Source organism: Geotrypetes seraphini, chromosome 2 (genome assembly GCF_902459505.1).
Source record: "Geotrypetes seraphini chromosome 2, aGeoSer1.1, whole genome shotgun sequence".
Classification (NCBI taxonomy): domain Eukaryota; kingdom Metazoa; phylum Chordata; class Amphibia; order Gymnophiona; family Dermophiidae; genus Geotrypetes; species Geotrypetes seraphini.
The window spans coordinates 233,054,231-233,080,367 of NC_047085.1; the positions used below are offsets into that span (position 1 = coordinate 233,054,231).

Consider the following 26,137-nt stretch of genomic DNA (forward strand, 5'->3'; position numbering starts at 1 on the left):
TCACAATAAATCCCTATTTTCTCCTCCAGAATTAAAAGGGGGAATTTATGAGGGTCAATATTTCCTTTTTAACACAATTATTTTAATTTCCCCTATATCTCTTTCTCCTTATGTTCTTTAGCATAGTGGGGTTCTTACTATGGAGTAAGACTAAGGGCTCCTTTTACTAAGCTGCGTTAGTGTTTTTAGCGCACACTAAACCTGTGCTACGCGGCTAGAACTAATGCCAGCTCAATGCTGGCGTTAAGGTCTAGCACACACGGCAATTTAACGTGCGATATTCCACGCGTTAAAGCCCTAATGCGGCTTAGTAAAAGGAGCCCTAAGTGATGGAAAAGAAGAGAGAATATCTTTCAAAAATGAAAATGCTGGGGAAGAAAGACCCACATTTGAAGTCAGGCTGTAGCAGACAGGACACTTACTTTGTGTGAGGCTATGGTGGAAAGCTGATGAGGTAGATCCTGAAGAGTTTGCCGCTCCAGCTGTATCAGTTCCAAAGCCAAGCAACTCCAATGGAAACTGGAATGGCACAGGTACCAGACCACTCAACATCCCAAAAGGAGTCAATGGAGTTGAAGTCACATTCTGACTAGTTACAGATAGTGGTGCCGTCATGAGGGTTAAGGGTGAAGTACTTGCCAGTAAAGATGCTCCAGCTGTGGTCTGTTAAAACAAAATACATTCTTTTTTAAATTACAAGATTTTCAAGTTCAGGTTGTCTTATGTCTTGTTTTTGACATTTTTTCCACTAATCACGGGAAATATTAGGAGGTTTCATAGGTATAATCTCCTATATCAATAAATTATTATTCAAAGTATAGACTGTGGGGCTGATTCTTTATACAGCATCCCGACTATAGGCAGCAGTAGGTGTCCTACCGCTGTCTAACCAGCCAATCGGGACGTACGTTAACCCCCCTCCAAAAAAAAAACAAACAAAAACCTCCTGAGGAAGGCAGTTGTTGCAGGTGCAGGCGGACCTTTCCCCTTTCGGTGCATCCTGGGATGCACTGGGGAGGGGCCTTAGATGCCTGGGCCAACCGGAATCTTAGGCCTCCTTCCCAGTGCATTCTGGGATGCATTGGGAGTGGCCTAAGTCTCTGATTGGCCAGATACCTAAGACTACTCCCATGGGAGGGGGGTTGCGGTCTGCTGGAGTGGTGGGTGGGGGTCTGGTTGAAGGGTTCGGGGGTGTCATTGATTGGGGGGTCATGAGTTCGGAGGGTTGCTGGCAGGAGAGAGTGGGCATCACTCTTGCCTATTGCGGTTGGGGGTTGTTTCAGGGGTGGTGGCAGGAGAGCTTGGGTATCCCTTCTGCCACGGACAGTCTGGGGAGGCAGTTCGGGGGTGGTGGCATGAGCGATTGACATCCCTCCTGCTGCAGACAGTTTGGAGAGGCAGTTTGGGGGTGGCAGTGGTGGTGTGCGTTTCCTGCCGGATCAGCTGATGGCAACACGATTCTCTAACCGGCACCTGTGATATGGTGTGCATCCTATATAGAATCTGCCCGTGTGTTTCAATTTGTACTGCATCAAATAACCAAAAGAAATGAGCAGTTTTTAACAACTGGCTATGATTACTGCAATTTATTTTTCTCTTATTTGTTGAAACCCAAAAGATCAATTATGAAGGCCAAAGCTTGCTTCATCATTCCAGAGTAGCAAGCACAATAAATTTATGAAAATTATGATTACTAACAACTATGTTTCCTTCCTTCATAGAACTTTCTTCTCAAATTCTAAACAATTTTAATTCAGTTCCACTTCAGCCAAGGGTCAAGGAAGCATTCCACAAAGTAAAAAAGCACAGAAAATAAAAACACATAAAAATAAAATAAAGTATTAAAGTCCCTACCTTACAATATATTCCTTTCTCTTGCAAACTCAATATGGGCTCCAAAAGGGTAGATTCTGTTCATAACACAGATTGCGCAAGCACTCCCATTAAATATGGAGCCTTAAGCAGAACCTCGAGCAGAATTCATGGATGTACTTGGCTACAAAAAGTGACCTACAGACTGCATAAAGGTTTCTCTCCACAACCTCATGAAAGAGGTCTTATTTAAAAAATGGGAATTTCCACTTACTGTCCCAGTAGCTCCAAGCAAGTTGAACACTCTTTACTGGATCCAGTCTTGCCCTGGATTTGACATACCACAGTTACAGCACCAGACTTTAGTTGTAGAGTCCGCCTTGAAGAGGGCTCACAGTTCCAGAACTTATGCCAGTACACTCCCTGTGAGAGAAGGCAGGGCTCTGGATAAGTTTGGACGCAATATGTTCCAGGGCTCCATGCTGGAAAATAGAATTTTAAACTACAATTTTTGCATGACATTTTATTTGAAATCTCATCCAAAAGTTGTTCCTTTATGACCAATATATACCATCTGAGCATCAACCTTAACATCTAATGAACAATCTTCTAGAAACCAGAAAGTACATGGTATGCTCTGCATTTGATATTATCCCTCAAACCTCTGCAGTCTCAATTGCCATGCGAAGACAAGCATGGCTAAGAATCTCAGATCTAGACACCAACGTTCAAGACCGCCTCTCTAACATACCCTGTGTTTAAGGGGTGATTTGTTCGGAGACCGTACAGAGGAAGCCATACAGAAAATCAAGAGTCATACTTTCTGCATGACTACCTTGTCCTTCTCAAAATCTCATCAGTCTCAGCTGCCATGGAGATACTCAAACACCGCCAAACACTCCACTTATTACTCAAGACACAGATATCGCCAGCCTTCTGCATCCACTCAGCCCCTGACAACAGAGGCAGTAGAAAACTTCTGGACCACCTCAGTCCAAACAGCAGCAGTCCTTTTGACTTCCTCCTAGAGGGCATAGTCAGTGTTTTTCAGCCTTTGCCTGAGACTCTACCCATAGGTCATCCCACCCATTACCATCATCGCTGGTCCCTAGTAACATTGAACCGTTGGATTTTCAAATGATGAGTCAAGGCTATGCCCTTCATTTACACAAAAAAAAAAAAACCCCAAAAAACTTTGAACCACCCCTCAGAAGAGTTTCTTTTTAGCTGTTAGCAAAGGGCTCCCCTTCACCCGGAGCTCTCAGCCATCCTCCTCCTCAATGCCATAGAACAAGTTCCTCTGTAGGAGAGGAGTGAGGGTTCTACTCCAAATATTTCCTTACACAGAAAAAGATGTAAGGAAGTTCTTCTTCACCCAGAGAGTGGTGGACAACTGGAACGCTCTTTCGGAGTCTGTTATAGGGGAAAATACTCTCCAGGGATTCAAAACAAAGTTGGATAAATTCCTGCTAAACTGAACGAACACAGGTGAGGCTGGACTCACTTAGAGCACTGGTCTTTGACCTAAGGGCCGCCGCGTGAGTGGACTGCTGGGCAATATGGACCACTGGTCTGACCCAGCAGCGCCAATTCTTATCCAATTCTAGATCTCCGAGCTCTCAACAAATATTTGGTGAAGGAGAAATTTCACATGGTCTCTCTGGGAACCTTATTACCACTATTAGAGAAGAATGATTGGCTCTGCTCTCTAGACTTCAAATAAGAGTATGCTCATATTTCTGTCCTATCTGCTCACAAGAAATACCTCTGCTTTCAAGTGGGAATATGCCACTTTCAGCACAAGATGCTTACATTTGGTCTGGTATTGGCATCCAGAGTATTCACGAAGTGCTTAGTAGTAGTGGTTACATGCCTCTGCTCATACAGTTTTCATATGTTCCCTTATCTGGATGACTGATTGATCAAGACCTCCAAACCTCAACATGTTCACCAAGCCATGAATGCAACACTTCGTCTACAGGAGCTCCTAGGATTCACAGTCATCTACAAGAAATCCCTTCTAGAACCCACTCAAACTCTAAAGTTCAGGGGAGCCTTCTTAGACATGATTCAAACTCGTGCCTTCCTACCTCAACAAAGCTCAATCCTTTAATTCGAATTTGCCAGGTCTCCTTTTGTCGCCGCATAACTGCATGTCAAATGCTATGACTTCTTGGCCAAGTGGTCTCTATAGTACATGTAACTCCATTTGCCTATCTACATCTCAGGGAACCTCAATGGGCACTTTCAACCTAATGGTCTCAAGCCATTGGTCTACTATCCCAACAGCAAAGAGTGACCTCACATCTCTGAAAATCACTTCAGTAGTAGTTATCGCTGACCAATCTCTCTAGGGGCCTTCTATTCCAGACACCTCTCTCTATTTCAGACACTACCACATCAAAATATATTGACAACCAATGCCTCCATGCTTAGATGGGGAGCCCACCTTGATGGCCTCCATACCAAAGGCTCTTGGAGTTCTCCTGAAAGACCTCTCCATATCAATCTCCTTGAACTTTGAGCAATTTGCAATGCTCTATACACATTCCAGGATTGTCTCCTCAATCAAATAGTACTCATCAGTACAGACAGCCAGATAGCCATGTACTACGTGAACAAGTAGAGTGGTACAGTCTTGCTTGCTCTGCCAAAAAGTGATCCAAATCTGGTCCTGGGCGATTCCTCAAAATCATGTCCTGAAAGCGGTCTACCTAGCAGGGAAACAGAATATCTTAGCTGACAAGTTGAGCAGACTCCTAAACCACACAAGTGGTCACGCAACACCACCACTTATGCATCAGATCTTTGTGGATTGGGGAACCCCAGCGGTGGATCTCTTTGCTTCCCTCTACAATCAACAACTCCCATTCTTCTGTTCCAGACTCTACACTCCCAATCATTTGGAGTCTGATGTTTTTCTCCTTGAGTAAACATAGAACATGACGGCAGAAAAGGGCCACTGGCCCAACAAGTCTGCCCACTCTAATGACCCTCCTACCTAAGTACTTCCTCAAAGTGAACCCACATGCTTATCCCATTTTTTCTTAAAATCGAGCATATTGCTTGCCTCAATTACCTGAAGTGGAAGATCATTCCAATGATCAACCACCTTTTCAGTGAAGAAATACTTCCTAGTGTCGCTATGAAATCTCCCACCCCTGATTTTCAATGGATGCCCTTTTGTTGCCGTAGGTCCTGTAAGGAAAAAGATATCTTCTTCTACCTCAATACGGCCAGTAACATATTTGAACGTCTATCATGTCTCCCCTCTCTCTGCATCCCTCAAGAGAGTATAGCTGCAACTTACCTAGACGTTCCTCATACGGGAGATTCTTGAGTCCCAAGACCATCCTGGTGGCCATTCGCTGAACCAACTCCACTCTTAGCACATCCTTTTGATAATATGGCCTCCAAAATTGAACACAATATTCCAGATGAGGTCTCACCATGGACCTGTACAAATGGCATTACAACTTCGGGCTTTCGGCTGACAAAACTTCTTCAGATGCAACCCAGCATTTGCCTAGCCTTGGATGAAGCTTTCTCTACTTGATTGGCAGTTTTCATATCTTCACTAATGATTACTCCTACGTCCCATTCTGCAGCAGTTCTTGCTAAGGTCTCACCATTCAGAGTGTAAGTACTGCATGGATTTCTGCTGCCAAGGTGCATAACCTTACATTTTTTGGCATTAAAACTCAGTTGCCAAGTTGTGGATCATTGTTCCAGTAAGAGTAGGTTCTGCGTCATACTGTCGGGCACTGTGCTTTTGCCAACTATGTTGCACAGTTTAGAGTCATCGGCAAATAATGCAATTTTACCTCGAAGTCCCTGAGGCGGGTCCCGTACAAAGATATTAAATAAGATAGGACCCAAGACCGAGCCCTGTGGTACTCCACTGATCACTTCCGACGTTTCGGAGGGAGTACCATTTACCACCACCCTTTGAAGTCTGCCACTGAGCCAGTCTTTAATCCATGCTGTCAATGTTTCCCCTAATCCCAATGAACTCATCTTGTTCAATAACCTGCGGTGTGGGACACTATCAAAAGCCTTACTAAAGTCCAAGTACACGACATCCAGGGACTCTCCCATATCTAGCTTTTTCGTTACCCAGTCAAAGAAACTGATTAGATTGGATTGGCAGGACCTTCCCTTTGTAAATCCATGTTGGTGGGGATCCCTTAGTCTCTCATCGTTCAGGATCGTATCTAATTTGTGTTTAATCAATGTTTCCATAAGTTTACACACTATCGATGTGAGACTTACCGGTCTGTAATTTGCAGTCTCCGTTAGCTGTTTTCCAGTCCAATGGGATTCTTCCTGTACTCAGGGAGATTGAAGACCGTAGCTAACAGTTCCACAAGGACATCTCTCAACTCCCTAAGAACTCTGGGATGTAGTTTATCCGGTCCCATGGCTTTGTTCACTTTGAGCCTTGATAGTTCTTGATAGACGCTGCCGGTGGTAAACTAAAAATTCCGGAACGGGTCTTCTGAGCTCTCCTTTGCCTGCAGCTGTGGACCGGATCCCGGTGCCTCGCAGGTAAAGACTGAGCAGAAGTATTCATTAAGTAGTTCAACTTTATCGGAGTCCGATTCTACATAATTACCGTTGGGTTTCATAAGGCGCACTATCCCATCTGTGTTCCCTTTTCTGTCACTAACATACCTGAAAAGGGATTTATCCCCTTTTTTAATATTCTTTGCTAGATGTCTGGCATCTCTGACTGCTGTTTTAACAATTCTAGATTTCGCCAGATAGTTTTCTTTTGCTTCTAGTCTTTCTGATTGCTTTTAGGATACAAATGCTCTTTTCTTCTGTTTCACGAGTTCAGAGATCTCCACGGAGAACCATTGAGGTTTATTATTTCTCCGCCGTTTGCTCACTGTTTTTATATAGAGGTTGGTTGCTTCCTGTAGGGTAGATTTTAGAGTAGACCACAGTACCTCCACACTATCTGTTGTGTCCTGGTTTTACAGCGGGGCAAGTTTCTTTATGCATTCCCTCCAATTCCTCTATGCGGGAAAATTATACTCAAACTTCACCAAGAACAAGCCATTATGATTCTCATAGTACCTTGGTGGCCAAATCAACTGTGGTTTTATTTCCTCCTCCAACTCAGCGGAAGGGAACCATCACACTTCAAAACTGTCCATGTTGCTGACACAGAGCGAAGGCTCTCTCCTCCATCTCAATCTACATTTGTTAGCTCTCACAGCGTGGTACCTCTCTCCCAACCAGTAAATGCCTTTGCACCATCTGCACCAGTGTCAGCCATCATTGTAGCCCTAAGAAGGCCTTCCACTCAGCACTGCTATCATTTCAAATGGACTTGTTTCACAATCTGGTACACCAGATCTTGCATCACTTCCTCCCCCATAGGTTCTGTCACCATTTGTCTGAGCAGACTTTGAAAGGCATCCATGATCTCTCTACTTCTTTCTGATTCTGTAGATGGAACTTTCCAATCCACAACCGGCAGGTTGAAATCACTCAGCAACGGCACCTCCCCTTTCTTTCCCAACTTTTGGATATCTGCAATTAGATCATTATCAAGTTGCTCTGATTGTATCAGAGGTCTATAGACAGAACCCATGTAGACAGAAATTCCATCTTTTCTTTTCAAGGCGATCCATATTGCTGCTTCTTTTCCTCGCTTGGATATTGTTTCTCACATACAGAGCTACTCCTCCACCTTTTCAACCATCTCTCTCCTTCCTAAAAAGATTTTAAGCCCAGTTTGTTTATGTACTATCCATGGGAATCACTGAACCATGTCTCTGTGATAGCAACAATATCTAAGTGTCTCTAACATCAGTGTGTCAGCCAAGTTCCCTATCAAAAACTGACATGCTCCTTTGTTTATCTTTGATTGTTTTCTACATAGTAACATAGTAGATGATGGCAGATAAAGATCCGAATGGTCCATCCAGTCTGCACAACCTGATTCAATTTAAATTTTTTCTTCTTAGCTATTTCTGAATCCAAAGCTCTACCCAGTACTGTGCTTGGGAGTTCCAACTGCTGAAGTCTGTCATAGCTCACTCCAACCCATCTACACCCTCCTAGCCATTGAAGCTCTCCCTAGCCCATCCTCAACCAAAAGGCCATATATAGACACATACCGTGCAAGTCTGCCCAATACTGGCCTTAGTTCTTCAATATTTATTATTATTTTCTGATTCTAGATCTCTGTTTTCATCTCACGCTTCTTTGAACTCCGTCACCGTTTTCCTCTCCACCACCTCTCTCTGAAGCACATAAAGTAGAATTTCCTAATACTGCTCTTGAATCTACCACCCCTCAACCTCAAATTATCTCTTCTGGTTTTTACCATTTTCCTTACTCTGGAAAAGATTTTGTTCTACGTTAATACTTTCAAGTATTTGAACGTCTGAATCATATCTCCCCTGTCCTTTCTTTCTTCTAGAGCAAGGGTAGGCAATTCTGGTCCTCGAGAGCTGGAGCCAGATCAGGTTTTCAGTATATCCACAATGAATATGTATGAGATGGATTTGCATGCACTGCCTCCTTGAGATGCAAATCTACCTCATGCATATTTATTGTGGATTGTAGATATCCTGAAAACCTGACCTGGCTCTGGCTCTTGAGGACCGAATTGCCTACCCTGGTTCTAGGGTATACCTATTCAGGGCTTCCAGTCTTTCCTCATACGTCTTCTGGCGCAAACCTCCTATCATTTTCATTGCCCTCCTCTGGACCGCTTCAAGTCTTCTTGCGTCCTTTGCCAGATACATTACGGTCTCCAAAACTGAACACAATACTCCAAGTGGGGCCTCACCAACGACCTGTACAGGGGCATCAACACCTTCTTCCTTCTACTGGCTACGCATCTCTTTATACAGCCCAGCATCCTTCTGGCAGTAGCCACTACCTTGTCACACTGTTTTTTCATCTTTAGATCTTCAGACACTATCACCCCAAGGTCCCTCTCCCCAACTATGCATATTAGCCTCTCACTTCCCAGCATATATGTTCCTTCCGATTATTAATCCCCAAATGCATTACTCTGCATTTCTTTGCATTGAATTTTAGTTGTCAGATATTAGACCATTCCTCTAACTTTTGCAGATCCTTTATCATATTTTCCACTCCCTCTTCAGTGTCTACTCTATAATACAAATCTTGGTATCATCCGCAAAAAGGCAAACTTTTCCTTCTAAACCTTCAGCAATGTCACTCACAAACATATTGATCAGGATTGGCCTCAGCACCGAACCCTGAGGGACTCCACTACTCACCTTTCTTTCCTCCGAGCGACTTCCATTAACCACCACCCTCTGGCATCTGTCCGACAGCCAGTTTCTAATCCAGTTCACCATTTTGGGTCCTAACTTCAGCCCTTCAAGTTTGTTCAACAGCCTCCTATGAGGAACCGTATCAAAGGCTTTGCTGAAATCTAAGTAAATTATATCTAGCATATGTTCTCGATCCAGTTCTCTGGTCACCCAATCAAAAAATTTAATTAGGTTCGTTTGGCATGATTTACCTTTTGTAAAGCCATGTTGCCCATTAGATTCTAGGAAGTTCACTATCCTTTCTTTCACCAACAGTTCCATTATTTTTCCAACAACCGAAGTGAGGCTTACCGGCCTGTAGTTTCCGCTTCATCTCTGTGACCACTTTTGTGAATAGGGACCACACATCCACTATCCTCCAATCCCCAGGAACCACTCCTGTCTCCAGAGATTTGTTTAATAAGTCTTTAATAGACCCCACCAGAACCTCTCTGAGCTCCCTCAGTATCCTGGGATGGATCCTGTCCAGTCCCATCACTTTGTCCACCTTCAGTTTTTCAAGTTGTTCATAAACACTTTTCTCCGTGAACAGCACAGAATCTACTCCATTTTCTTGCATTACTTTGCCAATCTCGGTCCTTCTTCAGGATTTTCTTCCGTGAACACATAAGTATTTGTTTAGCACGTTTGCTTTTTCCTCATCACTCTCCAAATATCGGTTCCCAGCATCTTTTAGTTTAGCAATTCCATTTTTCATTTTCCTCCTTTCACTAATATATCTGAAAAAATGTTGTCTCCTTTTTTACATTTTTAGCCATTTGTTCTTCTACCTACACTTCTGCCAGACATCTCTCTCCCTTGGCTTCTTTCAGTTTCAAGTGGTAGTCCTTTCTACACTCCTCTTCTTGGGTTTTTTTTTAATATTTCAGGAACGCCAACTCTTTTGCCATTATTTTTTCTGCCTCTAGTTTGGAGAACCATATCGGTTTCCTTTTCCTCTTGGATTTATTTATTTTCTTTGCATACAGGTCCGTAGCCATTTTTATCGCTCCTTTCACCTTAGACCATACTGTTTTTCCACTTCTCTTATGTCCTCCCATCCTAACAGCTCTTTATTCAGGTACTCTCCCATTTTTTTAAAAGTCTATATGTTTGAAATCTAGGACTTTAAGTATCGTGTGGCCGCTCTCCACTTTAGCCATTATATCAAACCAAACTGTTTGATGATCGCTACTTCCCAGGTGAGCACCCACTCGAACATTAGAGATACTCTCTCCATTTGTGAGGACCAGATCCAATATCACTTTTTCCCTCGTGGGTTCTGTCACCATTTGTCTGAGCAGAGCCTCTTGAAAGGTATTTTACTTCTACATTTTCACTGCTTAGGAGATGTAGATTGGATTTCGCTTACTGCTTTTTACATTTGCAGGTAAAATATTTGATGCCTAAACAGTTGGCAACTTCGATTACTACTTCGGCTCCTCAGCCTCTTGTTAATTCAATTACCATTGCAAAGCTCAATATGTTATGTTACCTTTACCTATTCAGTTTAAGAATACATCTGAATTATGCCCATCCTGACATTCTTTGCCTCGAGGAAACCTGGTTGTCTTCAGGTGAGAAGGCTTATCTTCACCAATGCTGTCCATATGATTATAGTTTTATTTCTTTCTACCATCCTTACAGAAAGATCATTTGATTAGCTATCTGTTCTCTTCCCTTTTCCTGTTTTCTCATAGTTCATAGACTCTACTCTCCCTTTCAGTGTCCTCTCGAACATCTCATGGTGAACTTTTCTTCACCTTACCACTTTGATCTCTTATTAATCTATCAATCATCTCCTATTACCTGTTCTACTCTCCTTTCTCTTTTTAATTTGATATCTTCCTGTTGTGTCACAATGCCATTCATGGTGCTGAGTGACTTTAATCTTCACTTAAGATGATTCATCAGATCTTTTGGCTACAGATTTTCACTCTTTCCTCAGTACTTTAAATCCTACACAGTTGATATCTTTAGCTACTCATATCACTGGATATGCTCTTGATGTGGTTATTATTAGCCAATCATCTGTATCCCATATTTCCCCCTTCTATTCTTTGATTTCATTTACATTGATTTTCTTGCAGTGTCCTCCGTGTTACACTTTCATGTCCTATTAAAACTAGAATTTTTCACTCTGTTTCAAAACATTCCTTACCAATCTTGGGAATTTCTCACCTGACTTTTTTGTCTACTGAAGACCAGTTTTTAGTATGGGGCACTACACAGTGCTTAGCTCTTGATAAATCTGCTCCACTATGCTCATCAGCCAAGAAATGTCAGCTTCACAGGATTGAACACCTTTGGCGTAAGTCTCCTTTTATGGTGACTCTTGTCACATTTAAGAGTGCTTCCCATCACTATTCCTTAAGCCTCAAAAAAAGCTAAAAAACAAACAAATCCTGCACTTCTCTAAGCTTCTTCAGCTAATAGCCAGAATATATCTCTTTTTTAATTTTTTTCTTTTATTGAAAAATAATGCAATTAAAAACATCTGAATTTGTACAGTTGTATACAAAACAATTCAATGATTCATTATTTCATAATAAATACTGAAATTTTTATATTATCTATATTGTCTGATATTTCTCAACTCTCCCATCCCACCCTCCAATCTCCCCCCAACCCCTGTGGAAGGATGTGTGCAGGAGATATGTATAGTGTAAGCACAGATTTATAAATCAAAGTTCAGCTGGGGCTATTGTTTTGTGAAGTAATCCAAATTTCATATGCACTCCAATTATAATTCTGTAGCTGATTTATCGGAAGAGCTGTTAATTTGGACATCTGCTGTATATATTGTACCTTAGCCAGTAATAGTCTCAGCCCTGGTAGTTCTGGTTGTTTTCAGGCGGATGCCAGAATAAGTCTCCCTGCTGTCATTATCAAATGTATCCATTTCTGATACTTCAAAGGCAGGGCCTCTGGTCCTTTGTTCAGCAAACAATACTCCATGGTCTTAGGGATCGGAATGCCTAGTAATTCCTCAATAAAAGAAATTACTTTATCCCAATAAATCTGTGATTTAGTACAGTACCACCAAATATGTTCAAAAGAGCCTACTTCTGTACATCCTCTCCAACATTTATCCGATCCATTTCCATACATAGCTCGCAATTGTGCTGGCGTATAATACCAACAAAAGAGCATCTTATATCCATTTTCTATCATATTGCTGGCTATAGTGCCATATAAAAGAGAATGCAATATTTTAAACCATTCCTTGTCAGAGTACGTTTTACCAGTAATCTTTTCCCAGCGACGGTCTATATTTCAAAGGGGGATAAAGATGCCCCAATTGTGCACTATATAATCTAGTAATGCTTCCTCTCCCACTCTCTGCTATCATTGCCTTCTCTAAATCAGACTGTTGTGCAGCAACTGATTCTTTTACAACCACTTTTCTAATAAAACTTTCAATTTGTCTATAATAAAATAGATCACTTGGTACGAGGCCATATTCTTCTCTCAGTAATTCAAAAGGGATAATTTTCCCATCTTCCAACAATTGACCTAATACTTTTAGACCTTTCTTTCCCCAGAGATGAAAGGCCACATCAACTTCTCCCGGAGTAAAATTAGGCATATATAATAGCTACCCCCATAAAATTATTTTTATCCCCGTAACATCACCTACGTACCTGAATCCACAGGTCAAGAGTGTGTCATATTACAGGGTTAGAGTTCTCAGCTATTATAGAGAGTTGTGAGAGTTGAAGCCAAGGTATTGTCCACAATGGAAACCCTTCCAGCAACTCCTGTTCCATACATACCCAAGATTTTCCACTATCCCATTTCCAATTTACTAAATATTGTAATTGCTGCTTGATAATATTGCTGCTTGATAATATTGAAATTGTGGTACTGCCATTCCACCCAATTTTCTAGGTTGATACATCATTGCTCGTGAAATTCTTGGAGTTTTATGGTGCCAGATAAAAGCTAATATCTTCCGCTCTAACTGCATAAAAAATTTTTTGGTAAAGGGATCGGTAGGGCTGAAAAAAGATATAACAGCCTCGGAAGCACCACCATCTTTATTGTTTGTACTCTACCCAGCCAGGAGATATTTAGATGTTTCCATCTTTCAATATCCTACCAGATCGCTTTCAGAAGTGGGAAATAATTAACAGCATATAACAGTTCTACATTTTTTGTTAAATTAATCCCCACTAGAATATATCTCAACTCTACCATTTACTTGATCATTTTACCTTCCCATCATCCATTATGACCTCTTCTGTACTGTCTGCAGACGACTTTGCTTCAAGATTACTCAGCTACAAGATCACTCAGCTAAGGCAATCCTTGCCTGTACGTCTGGCTATTCCAACTGTCTCTTCCCCTTCTTCTGCTATCCCTTTTGCCTCCCTTGCCTCATTCAACGTCCCAAATGAAGATTCATTTCAGAATATTATTTCCTTTTTTCACCCCTCCCTACTTAATGACCCTATCCCAGCCTTCCGTCTCCAGAAATTTCTCCAACCACTACTTCTGTTTCTTTCCATGTTACTTCTAGTCTCTCTTCTGCTATTTTTCCTTCATCTTGGAAACAGGCCATTGTCACTCCCTTGCTAAAAGACACAAAATTGGATGGTTCTTTTGTCAGCAACTACAGGCCAATATCCAATATCCCTTTTCTCTCCAAGATAGTAAAATAAAACTTGGGGTTCCCCCCCCAACTCTCCAGTTATTTAGAAGAAGCCCAAGCTCTCCATTCCTATCAAACTGGGTTCCAGCCTTATCCCTCTTGAACACTCCATTTTGGGGCTCACTAATTATATCAGATTGATGTTGGATAATTGGAGAGATGTACTTTTCTCTCTAGAACTGTCAGCTGCGTTTGAATAGGTGGATCATTCTGTACCTTAGGGATTTGAACATTACTATTCAGACATTTCAGTGGTTTCATTCATATCTTACAGATCACTCTTACAAAGTTAATTTACTCTAATTCTTTTACATCACACCCAGCCTCCTATCTGGTGTGCCCCAGGGTTCCATTCTGGGTCTAACTTTATTCAACATTTTTTTTGGCCCCTCTTCTTCAAACACTAGGGGCTCCTTTTACTAAGTCGCGTTAGGGCTTTAACGTACGGAATAGCGCTCGCTAAATTGCCACCCGCGCTAGACCTTAACGTCAGCATTGAGCTGGTGTTAGGTTCTAGCCGCATAGCGCGGGTTTAGCGCATGCTAAAATGCTGCGTGCACTAAAAACACTAATGCAGCTTAGTAAAAGGAGCCCTAGGTTTTACTTTCTTTATGCTGATGATGTACAGTTTCTTTATCCTTTTAATTCCACCTCTGTCATTGACCATACCCTGTTTTCTGGCAAGTTGGATTCTGTTGCTGACTGGTTGAGTAACAATCACTTGAAACTTAATTCCAGTAAATAGCAATGATCTTTGCTGCCTCTACCCCCCCCCCCCATGGATCCCCCATCATTTACTATCAAAGGCACATTGCTTCCTCTCGTTTCTTGACCAAAAATCCTGGGGGTTACAATGGACAATGCTCTCACATTTCAAAACAGTTTCTTCCTTTTTTTTTTTGGCTCCGACAGCTTTGTTCTATTTGTGCTTTTTTAGAACCAGGTTCTCATCATAGTCTTCTTTACTCCCTTATACTGTCTAAATTTGATTACTGCAATTCTATTCTTATTGTCTGTGTATCAGTTGCAACTAGTCTGAACACCACTGTAAAGCTTCTGTACAATTGCAAGAAATATGTTCACACTACTCCTCTTCTTATTTCTGAACATTTCTCCCCAGTTGCTTATTGCAGTGTTCTTCAACCACCGGTGCATGGACTGGTGCCGGTCCGCAGAAATTTGCTGCTGGTCCACATGGCCAGCACGTGCATCTGCTGTCTGTATTTTGCACTGTTCAGGAAGAAATGCATTTGTTTCTTTTTCTCTGGGGTTGTACTGCATGCAGAGTCTTGCATCTTAGGGTTTTGTTTGTATATATTACTACTTTTAGTTTTTGGTCTGTATTTGCAAAGAGGTTATCTATTTTCTGGTAGGAATAAATGTTGAGAAGCATGCAGTGTGCTTTGTGTAGTTTACGATCAAACAATTTTTTTATTCATGCAAAAACCAAATATAATCACCAATGGTAAATTTAGGAATATAGCTTTGTATAGTTTAATTTTGTGGTTAACCATTATGTGTTAATAAGATTATATTGTGTTTGTATATATGAAAAATAAATGGAAAAAATTGTGTTATAATTAGTATTATTATGGGGGTGGGGTCTGGGGCAGGGTCTGGCCCACGACTTGGCCCAGTGTTCTTCAACTGCTGGTCCGCAGACTGGTGCCGGTTCACAAAATATTTCTTTTATTTCCACCGGTCCATAGGTGTAAAAAGGTTGAAGAACACTGGCTTATTGGATTCTGTTCAAGATTAATGTTTTATCCCATAAAATACAATCATCTTGTCTTCCCTCATTTTTAGCTTCCTTTTCGATTCCCTACACCCTGACTTGGGCTTATTAGTAGTGCCTTCTTTTCGTCAGGTTTTCCTGGATCTCGCTAGAGACTCTTGCTTTAGCACTCTTGCCCCCATTCTGTGGAACTCTCTTCCCCAGTACCTGAGACTTGAGCCCTCTTTTGATACTTTTAAGTCTCAATTAAAGGCTTATTACTTTTCCTTGGCCTTTTCACCTAGGCTATCTCTGGTCCCTCTTTCTTTTACTATCTTGCCTTGATAAACTGATTGCCAACCCTCCCATAGTATTTCCCCTTCTCCCCTATGTATTGCCATCCCTCGCATAGCATTTCTCCTCCCTTTTTTTGTACTATGTAACTTTTCCTTTCTTTCCTTTCATGTCTTCTGCTATACTATTTAGTTTTGTGTTATATTTTTCTTCCCTGTTTTTAGAGCTTTGTACACTGTTTAGATTTCTTCTTTTAGAAAACTGGCAGTACATCAAATAAAATGGATTTGGATTTATTCTGTAAGAAGGGCAAGCAAGGAGATACTGCGATACAATCAAATTCTGCTGAATCTAACTTTTCTCTTTAACATCCAAATATTCTCTATAAATATAGCAGTTTCTTCAATGTAATCTCTAACTACACATTAAACCAGTTATAAGACTTAAAGCTACTTTCTTACCTAGGAATGGTAATGGAAAATAAACCTTGCAGATTTTGTTTACATTTCAGTAGCCAAGTTAGGAAACTTTAGTAAAGTTAGCAGTGTGAAAGATAATTTGAAAAGCCTAGCCTGCTCATCAAGGCGGGTTTTGTGTAGACACCTACCTGTACAGTTTGATGGGTGTGTTCTTCAGGAACGTGATAACTATTTATAAACACGGCTGAAAGTCTGATATTTAGAATTTTTTTAATTAAAAATTTATCATATATAATCCCAGAAAGAGTACAGGATACGGAAAAAGAAAGGAAAATAATACCAATAAATTTTCAATAACATCATGTTTTGAATTTACCAATGCTTGTGACATTATCCTATAACTCTAACAGTAACGACCAAAAAAAATATTTTCTTTCCTCCATCTACCAATATCTACTTAGATTATGTTTCACATTCTATGTAACCTACTTCTGCTTATTTCATTTATCTGTTATCATTAACATTTTGTCAGTTGTGGTCAATATTGTTATTGTTAAAGACTGAAAGCCTTTAAGTGGTGCTGCTAAGCATAAACTATTAAAATAAAAGCTAAGAAAGATCAAGATTGTAAAAAAAATAGAGCCTTTCGGATTTGTGTATCTGATGAAGGATTGCAGCCAGAGTGAGAAAATTCAGACTCAGAGGAGGAAAGGAAAAATCAATGCCAGTGGTTGCAGAAGGGACAGGTAATGAGTGTGAGACAGATGCATGCCCTGCGCCTGCAGAAGTTGGAGATGGGGCCTTCAAATCTGCTTCTAAAGTGAGGCTCTGTGTGATGAGTCTGTAGGACGTTACCACTCCTCCTGCTAGAAACTATCTTAATTTGCTAGAGCCACTTTCATTTATTTAACTCCTCCTTAGGGGGAAGTGACAATGCTCCAAGGTTGGCCAGGTGCATGCAAATTTTTTCTCAAGCGAGCAACAAGATCTAAAAAAAATTTATTTTTGTAAGCAACAAGTTCTAAAAAAACATTTTCCAGATTTGCAAGTATTTTGTGAGCAGCCATGTAAATTCTGAGTGATGTTCCTAGAATATTACAATAAAAATGTGTTTACAAAGATGTGTTGATTTTAAGATACATTAGGAATTACATTCTAAAAACGTTGAAACATCGTAGTTTTTAAAATTTTATGGAAAACCTGAAAAGACATTCATGATCATATCTAAATGGTAAGATCGTTCAATAGTGCAGTCAATAGGAAGGAAGTAGCTGCCAGAAAATATGAGAGGCAGGGCCAGAACTGGGTTAAGGGTACCCAGAGGAGAACGTGATCCCAGTATACACCTCGACTACAACATTCAGCCTAGCTGAGGTAAGTCAACTTCTTTTGCTGAATACTTGTAAGCCTTGTTCTGAAGTCTGACTGGGGCCAGGCTGTGTTACCGGACTAAAGAAAGGCTGTTGCAAAGCTGTGTTTGGGGATCGGAAACTGGTTGGCGGGTAGGAAATAGAGGGTAGGAGTGAAGGGCCACTACTCGGACTGGAGGAGGGTCACGAGTGGTGTCCCGCAGAGCTCGGTGCTTGGGCCACTGCTATTTAATATATTTATAAATGATCTAGAAACAGGGATGAAGTTTGAGATAATAAAATTTGCGGACGACACAAAACTATTTAGTGGAGGACTGCGAAGAATTGCAAAGGGACTTGAACAAACTAGGGGAATGGGCGACGAGATGGCAGATGAAGTTCAACGTTGAGAAATATAAAGTACTACATGTGGGAAGCAGAAACCCGAGGTACAGCTATACGATGGGAGGGATGTTATTGAAGGAGAGTACCCAAGAAAGGGACTTGGGGGTAATGGTGGACATGACAATGAAGCCGACGGCACAGTGCACAGCGGCTGCAAAGAGAGCGAATAGAATGCTAGGTATAATCAAGAAGGGTATTACTACCAGAACAAAATAAGTTATCCTGCCGTTGTATCGGGCGATGGTGCGTCTGCATCTGGAGTACTGCGTCCAATATTGGTCGCCCTACCTTAAGAAGGATATGGCATTACTCGAGAGGGTTCAGAGGAGAGCGACATGTCTGATAAAAGGTATGGAAAACCTTTCATATGCTGAGAGATTGGAGAAACTGGGACTCTTTTCCCTGGAGAAGAGGAGACTTAGAGGAGATATGATAGAGACTTACAAGATCATGAAGGGCATAGAGAGAGTAGAGAGGGACAGATTCTTCAAACTTTCGAAAAATAAGAGAACAAGAGGGCATTCAGAAAAGTTGAAAGGGGACAGATTCAAAATGAATGCTAGGAAGTTTTTCTTTACCCAACGTGTGGTGGACACCTGGAATGCGCTTCCAGAGGGCGTAATAGGGCAGAGTACTGTACTGGGGTTCAAGAAAGGATTGGACAAATTCCTGCTGGAAAAAGGGATACAGGGGTATAGATAGAGGATTACTGCACAGGTCCTGGACCAGTTGGGCCGCCGCGTGAGCGGACTGCTGGGCACGATGGACCTCAGGTCTGACCCAGTGGAGGCATTGCTTATGTTCTTATGTGTGGCAGTCTCAAACCACAGACCTGTCTTGGGTCCTGTCAGCCACAGGCCCATCTTAGGGATTTTTGTTTATTGAACAAAGACTGCTCCTTGTATGCCTGGCCCTGTGAGGTACAAAAACAACCAAGGGAAGCAGAGAAGGCCAGGTCTCCAGTCCAAACTAAAGGGACTTTAATGGTAACCAATTGTATAAAACATGCATGTGATAATACAGAACATACATATGACTCGATACGGCCCTGTGAAGTAACAGGACTCAGGGCTTTTGAATTAATAAAGAGTTTTGCTATACTACCTATGAATGCATTTGGCTTTGTTTGCACAGGCCCACACCCAAACCAAGGTAACCAGCTCATACTGGTATGAAATCACGGTTGATACTGTTGTGTTGGAGGACATAAATGATCATGTCAGAGCAGTAGTGATTGATAGAGGGACAGAAACCTTCCATAACCAATGTTCCAGTTACCCAGCCTCTGCTATGAACTGTGGGCTCAGGGGAAAGCAACTAATGAGCTGATACACTGTAGCTTGTGCAATGGGCAAGTAGTGCTGAGGGAGTGGGACTCACTCTTCTGGAATGATTCTCCAAACAGTAAATGAAAATGAAGATATTAATTGAATGCCAGGTGGCTGTTTTACACATGTCCTTAATAGGAGTGGAATGTAGATTGGATACTGAAGACGCCATTGCTCGAACATCCAGCACATGTCCACTATCCAATTCTCTGGCCACCCAGCCAAAGAAATTGATCAGATTTGTTTGACATAATTTTCCTTTGGTGAAACCATATTACTTCAGTTCTTGTAACTCAATGAATTCCAGAAAACTCACTATCCTCTCCTTGAGCAATGCCTCCATTACCTATCCAACCACCAAAGTAGGGCTTACTGGCCTATAGTTTCCCACTTCTTCTGTCTCCACTTTAGTGAAGAGGAACTACATCAGCTCTTCTCCAATCCTGCAGAACCTCCCCTATCACCAAGGATTTATTAATCAAATCTTTAAGAGGGCCTGCCAGAATCTCTCTGAACTCTCTCAAGATTCTGGGATGGCCCCCATGGCCTTATTCATTTTCAGCTTTTCAGTTATTATAAAAGCTTTCTTCCATAAACTGTGTAATACTGTCTTCATTTTCACCTGTACCTTTATGAGCTGTCCAAGGTCCTATGAAAGGATTTACTTAAGTGAAGACAAAAGTATTTAAGCATAGCTGCTTTTTCCTCATAGTAGTTTATTGCATCTTTTAGGACTAGATTCACTAAGCCCACCGATCAAGTTCTGACCACTTAGTAAATCCTTTACGACCCGATTCACTAACCTCTGTCCCGATCATCCTCCGATTCGTGCATGCAAATGATGGGGGAATGGCATTCAAATGTAGGCAGGAAACGATTCACTAAAAAAAGATGAGGGACACCGATTGGGCTGACCGATCCAAAAATAAGCGACTGCTGAGGACCAGTTGCTCAGGTCCTTTTCAACTGCCTTACCTTCTGCTGCCCTGCTTCTCTGCTCTTGGGCTGATCTCCTGCTCTCTGCCCTACAGTGCAAGCCTGTGGTTTTAACCCGCAGGTTTAAACCACGGGCTCGTGATAAAAAAAAAAAAGTAAAAATCTCTGCCGAGCACGGAGAGCCAGTGCATGCGCAGACCATCGTCAGATGGTCTGCGCATGCGTCGGGATCGCTATTCAGTGATCCTTGCAGTTGGTTAGGGGTGTGATTCCCATTGCCCTCATTTGCATGAGGGCGATTCGTGATTCAGCCCCCCTCCCCCCCCGGACACAGATCGGATCCAGTCCGTGCCCTTAGTGAATCTAGCCCTTAGTCTCCATTTCTAGCCTTCCTCTATTCACTACCCTTCTTTGTATTTTCAGCCATTTGTTCTTCCACTAGAGCCTTTGCCAGCTGTGTTTCTTACTTTACTTTCAGTTTTATCCGGTAATCTTTTCTACTCGTATGTTTCTCTTCTTGTATTCTTTTGAATATCAAGAATGCCGCCTCTTTTGCCTTTATTTTGTTAGCAACTTGTTTGGTGAACCATACCAGTTTCCTGTTTCTCTTGTTCACCTTCTTTATATAAAGATCTGTTGGAGATTTTATAGCTTCTTTCAATTCTTCCATCCCATCGGTTCTTTGTTCAGGTACTTCCACACTTTAATGAAGTCAGCATGCTTAAAAATTTTTTGGCCAGTTCAACCAATAAATCTAAGAAGACTTCTTTAAAACTGAATGGAAGGGACTATCCTATTAATACCACCATAAAAATTTTAGGAGTCATTTAGACCAATCTCTAACTTTTGATTACCTTACCGATATCTTGGTTAAAAAATGTTTTTTTTTTCACTCTATGGAAACTACGTACTCTGAAATCATACTTTGATTTTTGCATCTTTCAGACTATTGGTGCTGTCTTTGATCTTGAGCACCTTGGATTATTGTAACATCATTTACCTGGGATCTTATAAGAAAACTATCGAGAGATTGAGATTTATACAAAGCACAGCTATATTTTTAATCTTTGGCCTGAAAAAGAATGAACATGTTACACCATATTATAAAAAACTGCATTGGTTGCCAGTGGAGGCTAGAATTGTTTTCAAATTTGCCCGTTTGTGTTATAAAACATTATTAAGCCTTGCACTGACCTATCTTTTAAATCAATTTGTTCAACAAGTGAACGCCTGCCGTACATGTGGAATCCTTTTGTTCTCATTTTCAACTTTAAAAGGATGCATGTTTAAGAGATTCCTTGATAAGACTATCTTTTGAAGCTAGTAAATGGAACAAAACTAAGGCCTAGATTCTTTAAAAAACGCGCTAAAAAAACAGTAGCGAATTTAAAAAAGCGAGTCATTCTCCCAAAAACGCTCATGCAAATGAGGTTGGCGGAGAGTAGCGAAGACTCGTTAAATTTGCATGTGCCCATCGCTGGTGATAGCGATGGGCATATGTGCAGAATAAATGCAAAAAGAACCCCCCCCCAAAAACAAAACAATGGAAGAGATGTCCAATTTCATCTGCTGCCAACCAACACCCCCCCCTACTGCAGCAGAAGAGATACCCACTCTCTCCCACCGCCAGCAGCAGGAGAGATGCCCATTCTCTCCCACTGCAAACACCCCCCCCACACACAGCAGGAGAGATGCCCACTGTCTCCTGCCACAAACACCTCCCTGCAGCAGTGACGACCCCCCCCCCAGCAGTGAGAGAGATGCCCATTCTCTCCTGCTGCAACACAACATCCCCCAGCCTCCAACCCCTCTCCCCCTTACCTTGAATTAGTTGGCTGACCGGAGGAATGCCTACTCCCTGCGGTCAGCTGGCCCGCCTCTTCAAAATGTGTCTTCCCTTGCCCGGTGCATCCCATAGGAAGGGCCTTAAACAACCTGAGCCAATCAGAGCCCCAGGCCCCTCCCTGGATGCACTGGGAAGGAGCCTAAGGCTGATTGGTCTGGATGCCCATAAGAGGGGGACCTTAATGTTGTGCAGTGATGTGTGACAGAAAGGAGACTTTCTGCTAAAGTTGGATAAAATTGTAGACTCTCTGTGGAGGTAGAAAAGCATGAGCTTAGGTCATATCTAGAAGAGCTCCTATGAACTCCAAGGTTTGAGTTGGTTGGAGATGTAATTTCTGGTATTTGACTGCAAATCCCAGAAACTCCAGACTATGAACAGTGGCATTGATGGCATGTTGAGCTTGTTGCGATGATGCCTCGGTTAGCCAGTTGTCCATAGAAGGGAAGACATAAAACCCACGAGTGGAGGATTGCAGCCACTACCACCAAGCATTTCGTAAACACTCTTGGTTCTGACATTAGACCAAAGGGAAATGGTATGAACTCACTTGAAAGCGAAGATATTTCCTGTGGGTAGGTAAGATGGAAATATGCATGTATGCTTCTTGAGGTCTAAAGAGTAGAGCCAGTAGTTCTTCTCCAGTAATGGTAAGAAAGGTCCCAGAGAGACCATACAAAACTTCTACTTCATTAAGAATTAGTTCAGAGCATGGAGATCCAGAATTGTATGGAGATCTTTTGTCTTTTTTGGTGTCATGAAATATTTTGAGAACCCTGGGTCCTTCTCCTGGAGGGGAACTTGTTCTATCGCACTGAACTGGAAAACAGCTGAGAGCTCTTGGTGAAGGAGGGACTTCTGAAGGGAGCTGAAAAGAGACTCTTTTGCAGGATGATTCAGAGGCTTTCGCTTTGTGACCCTGGGCAAGTCACTTAATCCTCCATAGCCCCAGGTACGTTAGATAGATTGTGAGCCCACCGGGACAGATAGGGAAAATGCTTGAGTACCTGATTGTAAAAAACCGCTTAGATAACCTTGATAGGCGGTATATAAAAATCCTAATAAACTTGAAACTTGCATAACCCACTGGTCTGATGTCTGACCTCCCCCCTGTCCAGGAGTACCCTTTCCCTACTCCTCCTGTCCAGCAGCACACCTTCCCTGCTCCCCCTGTTGCCCTTCTCCCTTCCTTTTACCTCCCCCCTGTCCAGCAGTAGCCTTTCTCCCTTCCTTTTACCTCTCCCCTGTCCAGCAGCACACCTTCCCTGCTTCCCCTGTCGCCCTTCTCCCTTCCTTTTACCTCCCCCCTGTCCAGCAGCACCCCTTCCCTGCTCTTATCTGATAAATCTCCCGTGTTTTCTGAAGCAGCTATGCCAGGACCCGCCATAGGATCCTTGTAGCAATAGGGAAACTGCCGCACGCAAACCGTCGCAGGCTCCTTATTCAGCTGGCTCCTTTTTCAGCTGAAGAAACTGCCTCATGCATTGCAAACTGCCACCGCCGCTGGGGAAACTGCCGCACATGTCCCATATCGCCACAAGCTCCTTCTACTGTGCATGCGGCGGCACGGAGCCACGGAGTTTGAAGTGCCCTTGTGCGCTAAGGGTTTTATTATAGCGGATTGTGTTTTACATCATTATTCTATTTTCAGCATTGTTTATGGAAAGTTAGTTACAGAAATAGAAATAAAATAAATGATTAATTTCATATGTCAAAGTTCATGTCAGGTATTGATGTTTACAGCACAGCCAAATAATCAAAACAACTTTATGAAAAACATCCTATACATGCATGATATATAAGATATAGATAGTTTTTATGTTTTCCAAGCATGGTGCAAAAAAATATGATTACTAAAACATCTTCAAAAATAGTACAGAAAAAAATGCACATATACATATACACATACCTGTACAACGGCTGCTGCAGATGGAGACCCTGAGGCAGATGATGGTCGATGTGGAGTAGATGGTGGCTTTGTAGCACCCTGTGTTCCACTTCCTGTACCCCCAGGAAGGCTAGTCCTATTTCCACTTGAGTTAAGGCTGCCCCTATTACTAGATACACTTGCACCAACTCCAACCAAGTTATTCTTGTTGACAGTTCCAGAAGAGCTAGACAGCTTGGGTGATGGACTGCTAAGTTTAGGTGAAGAATTGGGAACCTTGGCAGAGGGAACAACTATTTTGGGAGAACTGGTTACTTTTGGGGAAGGTGTGACCAGTTTAGGTGAAGAACTGGTTATTTTGGAAGGAGGGGTAACCAATTTAGGAGAACTCGCAGGTTTTGGAGGAGGGGTAATTAGTTTAGTAGAAGAGTTGGCCTGCTTTGGAGAAGGGGTGGCTAGTTTAGGAGATGAACTGGCCAGTTTAGAAGGCTGAAGGTTTTTCACTGGTTGAACACCTGATGAACGGCTGGAGGACAGTAAGTTCATTGTAGGAGATTGCCTGTTTATATTTGCTCCACTAGCTGTTTTATGGTGGGAACTGCTTTGGGCAACTGGTACACTAGAATTGGAAGAACTGTTTGAACTGGTGGACTTAGTAGAAGGGACAACAGAAAAGGGAGATTTGAAGCCAGTGGAGGATACCTGGGGTACAACAGACTTTGCTAAATAGTTACTAGAGGTAGAAGGGCTTGATGTCCTTGAGACTAGTGAATGAGACCCCTGAGAGCTACTTCCGGTAGAGGATGTAGCAGATATATGGTGGTATGCCGATTGCTTCTCTGGAGTTTTCAGAATAGAAGATGAAGAGGAGAGTTGGGGACTGCTAGTTAATCTCACTACTGGATTAGTGTGTGACTTGCTAAGGGTTGCTTGCAAGGGGGTTACATAATTCTGTTGTACAGAAGTTGGATGTAGTTTAGTCATTTGTGACTGTGAAGAGGAGGAAGTATGAGTCTGTGATGAGGACTTAATCTGTGATGCTGCTGTTGCTTGGGATTGAGGAGAGGAAGAAGTGGAGGAGACTTGAGCCTGAAACGATCTCTGTAACCCTTGCTGAAGTAGCTTGGCTGGCAAGGGCTCCAAGGAAACTTTGGGGTTTTGAATAGAAGATCCCGCAATGAGGCCAGAAGTAATAGCAACCTGTGCTGCCAAGTCCTGGGATTTCTTTGGTATGGACCCTGTGTGACCAGCAATAAGACTTGATGAATGAGGTGAAGGGGACTGTTCCTTTTTCGGTGCAGAAAGAGGCAATTTGCTCATAATGGTGGCAAGCTTTTCTTCTCTCAATGTGGTTCGAGGTCTAGATGTAGGCGTTTCAAGGCTGGAGTTGGCTGGAGGAACCTTAGATCCATTGTTGAGAACAGCTAAAGCCTCAGAAACAGAATCTAGTGAGGATGGGTTGAAGGATAAATCCTCATCGAGTGAATCATCCACGCAGATGGTTTCAGGGCCTGGTGTATTATTGGAACTAGCTGCTGAAGTTATGGAAGTAATGGAGTTTGAGGCAGGAATACGGATCAAAGTCACCGAGGGTCCTGAGGTTCTCTGTTCCTTCTTTGGACTAGATTCCTAGAGTACAAAAAAAAATAAAGAAGGTATATTTATGCAATTCAATTTTTGTGCTATTCTATGCACTATCTTAATCCTACAGGCATATACAGGAGGCATGTTTCAAACACTATCTTAATCCTACAGGCATATACAGGAGGCAAGTTTCAGTCTATATTGTTGAAAAGTTCACAGTTACATTCACCCACATGCTTAATACCAATTCTGAAAGGGAAAGTAAGAACAAATTATCCCTTTGAAAATTGCCTTAGTAGATGGATGTAAGTACAGTAGACACAAGGTAAGGAGTAGAAATGTCCTATAAAGACTAGTGAATTCAATTGAGTCTGAGTTTTATGGATTAATAAAGGCCCTTTATAGGACATGTCCACTCCTTACCTTGCGTCTTTGAGTTTTGTGAATTTGATTCTCCTGTTCTTTGTTTCTGTAAGTACAGAACACCAATTATCCAGACTAACTTTGGCAGATGGCAGTCCAGATAAAGGGAAATCAGGATGATTGAACTTTGTTTCATCCTGCCTCCACACCTTACCTTTAAAGCCCTGGTGGTCTAGCAGTGAAG

The 26,137-nt window shown here is 42.1% G+C and overlaps 1 protein-coding gene across 3 annotated transcripts in view; it reads right to left on the reverse strand.

The window, feature by feature from the left end:
- Positions 1–26,137, reverse strand: part of UBN2 (ubinuclein 2) — a 264,565-nt gene that overhangs the window by 18,912 nt on the left and 219,516 nt on the right. For all 3 annotated transcript variants that reach the window (XM_033935206.1, XM_033935205.1, XM_033935204.1), the window contains exons 13-14: positions 23,968–25,575; positions 423–663 (exon numbers count right to left, since the gene is read on the reverse strand). In XM_033935206.1, the coding sequence (XP_033791097.1) occupies positions 423–663; positions 23,968–25,575 (1,849 nt within the window). The remainder of the gene's footprint in view (positions 1–422; positions 664–23,967; positions 25,576–26,137) is intronic.